This window comes from Tachyglossus aculeatus, chromosome X1, assembly GCF_015852505.1.
Source record: "Tachyglossus aculeatus isolate mTacAcu1 chromosome X1, mTacAcu1.pri, whole genome shotgun sequence".
In the NCBI taxonomy this organism is placed as follows: Eukaryota; Metazoa; Chordata; class Mammalia; order Monotremata; family Tachyglossidae; genus Tachyglossus; species Tachyglossus aculeatus.
This window is the reverse complement of record NC_052101.1, coordinates 52936677-52943131: the sequence shown is the minus strand read 5'-3', so window position 1 is coordinate 52943131 and position 6455 is coordinate 52936677. Positions and strand designations below refer to the sequence as shown.

Here is a 6455-nt window from a genome sequence, read left to right as displayed (position 1 = left end):
GAGCCCTGCACTAAGCGCTGGGAAAGTACAACTCGGCAACGAACACTAGGTAGCTTCGACCAGCTCGTGGGCAAGTCACGTGAAAAGCATCGACACGTGGGATCGAGGGAGCTACGCGTTTCCATTGAGTGAATTCTTCTCCCGGGAGGGACTGGGGGATTGTGTGGCGAATTAAGTAGGGGGAAAAACCGCGGGGCTTTCCCCGCAATGCTCCCGGGCTGGCCCGCGGGGCCCTTCCCGGGCGGGCGGGAAACCGACCCTGCCCGCAGGGAAGAACAGGGCTTCCGGAACTTTGCGGGACGCATCCCGCCGGAGCAGCGTGGCTCAGTGGAAAGAGCACGGGCTTTGGAGTCAGAGGTCACGGGTTCGAATCCCACTCTGCCACGTGTCTGCTGTGTGACCTTGGGCCAGTCACTTAACTTCTCGGAGCCTCAGTTGCCTCATCTGTAAAATGGGGATTAAGACTGTGAGCCCCACATGGGACAACTTGATCACCTTGCGTCCCCCCCACCCCCGGCGCTCAGAACAGTGCTCTGCACATAATAAGCGCTTAACAAATGCCATCATTATTATTATTATTCTCCTTTGGGGGAGGGAGGCAGCGAGTTGGGCGTGGGCACTACCGCCTTTCTCTCTCTCTCTCTCTCTCTCCCCCAATCCGTTTTCGAAAAGCCCGCGCAAAGCGCCACAAGCCCCCGAGAGATTGTGGCCACCAGGGCCCGCCTCACTCGGTCACCGCCCGCGCTCGCGTTCCTGCTCTTCCTCTTCCTCCCCATCTCCTCCCTCAGGCCTCCCCGCGAATTGGCCTAGGCCTCCCCGTCCATCAAGGGGCCGGGGCGGGCGCCGACCCCCGACCTGCGCGGCCGAAGGGGAGGGGGAGCAGGGAGGAAAAGAGCCCCGGCGGCGCGCGGCGAGAGGGGATTGGCCGGCGCTACCGCAGCCCGGCTGTGACGACGCCCAAGGAAACGGGTTGTGAGCAAGCGCAAGCGCGGGCCGCGGAGGAGGGAGGGAAGGAAAAGAGCGTTGCGCCACGGCGCACCGCCCCGGGGCGGGGCGAGCGGTAGGGAGGCGGGGATTGGCGGACGGGCGGCGGGCAGCCGTGCGTCGGGGGTGACGCACGCCTCGGGCCGGGTGCGCGCGCGCCCAGCGGCCTCTTTGTGTGGTGCCCGGAACGGGGAGAGGAGGAAGCGGTGACGGTGGTTGCTGGGGCCTGGGCCGTCTCCCACCTTCCCTTCGGCGCCTTCCTGCAGACCGGTTCCGCGACCCTCTTCCCCTTCCCCCCCTCCCCTCGTACTACTAGGGGGACGGGCGGCGGCGGCGGCGGCGGCGGCGGCAGCCGGCCTGGGCAGGAGGAGCGAGAGCGGTGGCGGCGAAGCTGCGGCGCTTGCTGGGCGTGGGGAAGGCCGGGGCCGCGGAGATGGAGAACTCGCAGCTGTGTAAACTGTTCATCGGCGGCCTGAATGTGCAGACGAGCGAGTCGGGCCTGCGCGGCCACTTCGAGGCCTTCGGGACGCTGACGGACTGCGTGGTGGTGGTCAACCCCCAGACCAAGCGCTCCCGCTGCTTCGGCTTCGTGACCTACTCCAACGTGGAGGAGGCCGACGCCGCCATGGCCGCCTCGCCGCACGCCGTGGACGGCAACACGGTGGAGCTGAAGCGGGCCGTGTCGCGCGAGGATTCGGCCCGGCCCGGCGCCCACGCCAAGGTGAAGAAGCTGTTCGTCGGCGGGCTGAAGGGCGACGTGGCCGAGGACGACCTGGTGGAGCACTTCTCGCAGTTCGGCCCCGTGGAGAAGGCCGAGATCATCGCCGACAAGCAGTCGGGCAAGAAGCGAGGCTTCGGCTTCGTCTATTTCCAGAGCCACGACGCGGCGGATAAGGCGGCCGTGGTCAAGTTCCACCCGATCCACGGCCACCGCGTAGAGGTGAAGAAGGCTGTGCCCAAGGAGGACATCCACCCGGGCGGCGGCGGCGGCGGCGGCCCCAGGCCTGGCCGGGGGGGCCGGGGCGGCCGGGGCCGCGGCGGCGGCGGCGGCGGCCGCGACCAGAACGGCCTGTCCAAGGGCGGTGGCGGCTACAACAGCTACGGCGGCTATAGCGGTGGCGGCGGCGGTGGTTACAACGCCTATGGCGGCGGCGGCGGCGGCGGCGGCGGCTCCTCGTACGGCGGAGGCGACTACGGCAACGGGTTCGGTGGCTTCGGCAGCTACAGCCAGCACCAGTCCTCGTACGGGCCCATGAAGAGCGGCGGCGGCGGCGGCGGCAGTTGGGGCGGCCGCAGTAACAGTGGACCTTACCGGGGTGGCTACGGCGGCGGCGGCGGCGGGGGCGGCGGCGGCTATGGGGGCAGCTCCTTCTGAGAGGGGAGGCGAGGGGGCCCCGTGGGGCGCCGGAGGAGCTGTCCCTCCCGAAGAGCCCAAGCCGGGGTCGACTGCCCTTCTCGCTCGCCCACCCTCGCGGGGCCCAGCTCGTCTGCGGTTGCCCCCGGGGAAAGGGGGTTGCCCGTTCGCCTGCCACCTTCTCCCCCGACCCCCCGCTGAAGATGGACTCGGCCCCACATACACATTTTGTGTTACAGTCATTGATGGACTCTATTTTTTTATTATTACTTGGACTTTGGTCGTTTTTTATACTAGCAAAATGTCTTGTTTTAATTTGTGTTTGGTTTTGGGGAGGGCGAGGGAGGGGCGTCTTGCTGATTCTGTAGCAAAACCTGGCGGGGGGGCGGCGGGAGGGAGGGACTTTGTTGTAAGGACTTGATACCTGGCTACTGCATTTTCTATGAAATCTCGGATCCCATGACAAATCTGGAAAGTTGTAAAAGCAAATCAATTTTTACGTTTTATTTTTAATAAATCAGTGTGTTTGACCGTAAATGTCTAACACTTTTTTTCCTAGGATCCATTCCGAACGTTTAAGGGATTTTAGTTTGGAGGGGTGTTTTTTTTTCGTGGGCGTGTGTGCGTTAATTCTTTACCCTTTTGAGGTGTACGTGGAGAAGCTTTCGAAGGTCCTGACTGTCTTCTGTGCTGCCCTGCTAATTAGTGACTTCACTGGATTTCACCCCGTACTGACAAAACTTTTTCAAGTGTGTTTAAGAGAATTGATTCAAACTTTTCAGTTGCCATCCACTATCTTGTAAGAGATGGGTTGCTTGCCACCCCGGTGGTTGTTATTTTTTTTCTAGAAGAATTTTTGTCAGCGTATGTACCGTGTAGTTTTGACGAGATCGTTTGTTAAGCATGTGTTCATTCATATAAACTGTTAAGATTTTCAGATGGCCTCGTTTCAGTCCTCATGTTGGTTGGTCTGCAGTGAATCGTTATAGGTGAGGGTGAATTACCCTTAACCTAAACGCATAACTTGCATTTTCAGAGGAGCAGGTAGAAATTTTTTTTCCTCCACTTATTTGAACGATTGTCCTCGTGAAACCCTCTTCTTCCTCTCCCCATCTCCTCGGAGACCTTAGTAGCACCATCTACTGGCAGAACGTCGGTGTGTGGTAAAGGGTTACTGGTTTGAGTAAATTGCACTAGATTTGGAAATTGGTCATCAAAATGACGTGCGGACCCAAAAGAGTGACAAAGCAACGTGTAACTAAAGATGGACTTCACGGGGGGTACGGGTCCCGTTACCCCTATTACAGCTGCCTGGACTCCATCTAAACTGAAAATGTAAAAACTGCTGTGCATAGCTTGGGCTCTGGCCCCGAACTGCTAAAATTGTGAGCCGGCTAAGTGTGCCAGTAATTCAGGTGCCAGTTGTAAAGCAAAATATCTGTGTACTCTGCTTGACTAACAAATGTATATTTGTAGCCCTTTCACGCAATAGAATTCAAGTTGTTTATTAAAAAAGCATAATATGGGGAAATACATGGATAGAAATAGAGAATAGCAACGTTTATGGATATTGCAAATAAAGAATTCGATTCTCTACATGCTGAGTGGAGTATGTATGGTAACGTGGCTGGTGGGCCACAGGAAATGCGATCCAAATTACTGCTTCTGATTGACTCTGAGTTCGTGTCATACGTATGACGTTCATTTGATTTTTCTGTAGGTCTTCAGTCGGAAGTTTATGGCTTACGCCAAGAAGTCTTCAGAAAGGGAGGTAACTGAATCTCTAAGGTAATTATCGGCAGCGTCGGGTGTTCTGAATTCTAGTCTGTAAATGCAGAGCTTTTAAATGAATGAAAATTGTGAGGAAACAAGTATAAAACCTACGGGGCTAGCCAAGTTCACGTTTTGCTTTTCTTAATGTGGCTTTTGATACATACTGTAAAGGGTAACTGAGATCCTTGGTGAGGACAATTTAGAGTTTTGTGGTGCTGGATCCTGTTGATGAGCGAAACTGTGGCTGTGTCTAAGAAATGGTGAGTTGGAGGATGCAAACAATACTTTCTACATTAGAAAAAATTGGATATTAATGCCTTGTCATTGCCCCAAGATAAGGATTTTGTGAGGTTTATTTGGGGTTCAAAGATTCCTCTCATTTCCGATGATGCAGAAGCTGAAGGTAAACTTTCTAGCACAATATTTATTTCAAAACGCCTCAGTGAGGATCATTTCACTTCAAGCCCAGAGGTGCACTTTTGTTCATTCATTTGATCGTGTTTATTGAGCACTGACTGTGTGCCGAGCACTACTAAGCGCTTGGGAGAGCACGATACAACAATAAACAGGCACATTCCCTACCCGCACCGAGCTTGAAGTCTAGGCAGGGGACAGATGTTAATATAAATAAATTACAGATATGTACATAAGTGCCGTGGCACTGGGAGGGGGGAAGAACAAAGGGAACGAGTCAGGGTGACGCAGAAGGAAGTGGGAGAAGAAGAAAGGGGAGCCTTAGGGAAGGCCCTCTGGAAGAGATATGCCTTCAGAAAGGTCCTGAAGGGGCAGAGAGTAATTGTCGGATTGAGAAGGGAGGGCACTCCAGGCCAGAGGCAGGATGTGGGCGAGGGCTCGGGGCCAGATAGGCGAGATGGAGGCACAGTGAGAAGGTTAGCATTAGAGGAGCAAAGTGTGCGGACTGAATTGTAGTGTGAGATGAGGTAGGAGAGGACAAGGTGAGCGCTTTAAGCCAATGGTGAGGAGTTTTTGTTTGTGGAGATGGATGGGTAGCCAATGTAGTTTTTTGAGGAGCGGGGTGACGTGTCCTGAACGTTTTTGTAGAAAAAATGATCCGGGCAACAGAGTCAAGCATGGACTGGAGTGGGGAGAGCCAGGAGGCTGGGAGATCAACAAGGAGGCAGATGCAGTAATCCAGGCAGGATAGGATGAGTGATTGTATTAATGTGGCAGCAGTTTGGAGAGGAAAGGGAGGACTTTAGCAATGTGAAGGTGGGACCGACAGGATTTAGTGATGGGATGAATGTGGGAGAGGAGTCAAGGATAATGCCAAGGTTACGTGCTTGTGAGACAAGAAGGATGGTGGTGCCATCTACAATGACAATCAATCAATTGTATTGAGCGCTTACTGTGTGCAGAGCACTGTACTAAGCGCTTGGGAAGTACAAGTTGGCAACATATAGAGACAGTCCCTACCCAACAGTGGGCTCACAGTCTAGAAGGGGGAGACAGAGAACAAAACCAAACTTATTAACAAAATAAATAGAATAGATATGTACAAGTAAAATAAATAAATAGAGTAATAAATATGTACAGACATATACATATGTACAGGTGCTGTGGAGAAGGGAAGGAGGTAAGACGGGATGGAGAGGGGGACGAGGGAGAGGAAGGAGGGGGCTCAGTCTGGGAAGGCCTCCTGGAGGAGGTGAGCTCTCAGTAGGGCCTTGAAGGGAGGAAGAGAGCTAGCTTGGCAGATGGGCAGAGGGAAGGCATTCCAGGCCAGGGGGATGACGTGGGCCAGGGGTCGACGGCGGGACAGGCGAGAACGAGGCACGGTGAGGAGATTAGCGGCAGAGGAGCGGAGGGTGCGGGCTGGGCTGTAGAAGGAGAGAAGGGAGGTGAGGTAGGAGGGGGCGAGGCGATGGACAGCCTTGAAGCTGAGGGTGAGGAGTTTCTGCCTGATGCGCGGATTGATTGGTAGCCACTGGAGATTTTTGAGGAGGGGAGTAACATGCTCAGAGCGTTTCTGGACAAAGACAATCCGGGCAGCAGTATGAAGTATGGATTGAAGTGGGAAGAGACACGAAGATGGGAGATCAGAGAGAAGGCTGATGCAGTAGTCCAGATGGGATAGGATGAGAGCTTGAATGAGCAGGGTAGGGGTTTGGATGGAGAGGAAAGGGCGGATCTTGGCAATGCGGAGCCGAGACCGGCAGGTTTTGGTGACGGCTTGGATGTGAGGGGTGAATGAGAGAGCGGAGTAGAGGATGACACCAAGGTTGCGGGCTAGTGAGATGGGAAGGATGGTAGTGCCGTCAACAGTGATGGGAAAGTCAGGGAGAGGGCAGGGTTTGGGAGGGAAGACAAGGAGGTCAGTGTTGGA

General features: G+C 55.2%; 1 protein-coding gene across 1 annotated transcript; it reads left to right on the top strand.

Moving 5' to 3' along the window:
• Positions 1-1121: 1121 nt before the first annotated feature.
• HNRNPA0 (heterogeneous nuclear ribonucleoprotein A0) lies at positions 1122-3931 on the top strand. Its single transcript, XM_038740411.1, has one exon. The coding sequence runs from the start codon at positions 1418-1420 to the stop codon at positions 2357-2359; it is 942 nt and encodes a 313-aa protein (XP_038596339.1). The 5' UTR covers positions 1122-1417; the 3' UTR covers positions 2360-3931.
• The last annotated feature ends 2524 nt before the right edge of the window (positions 3932-6455 follow it).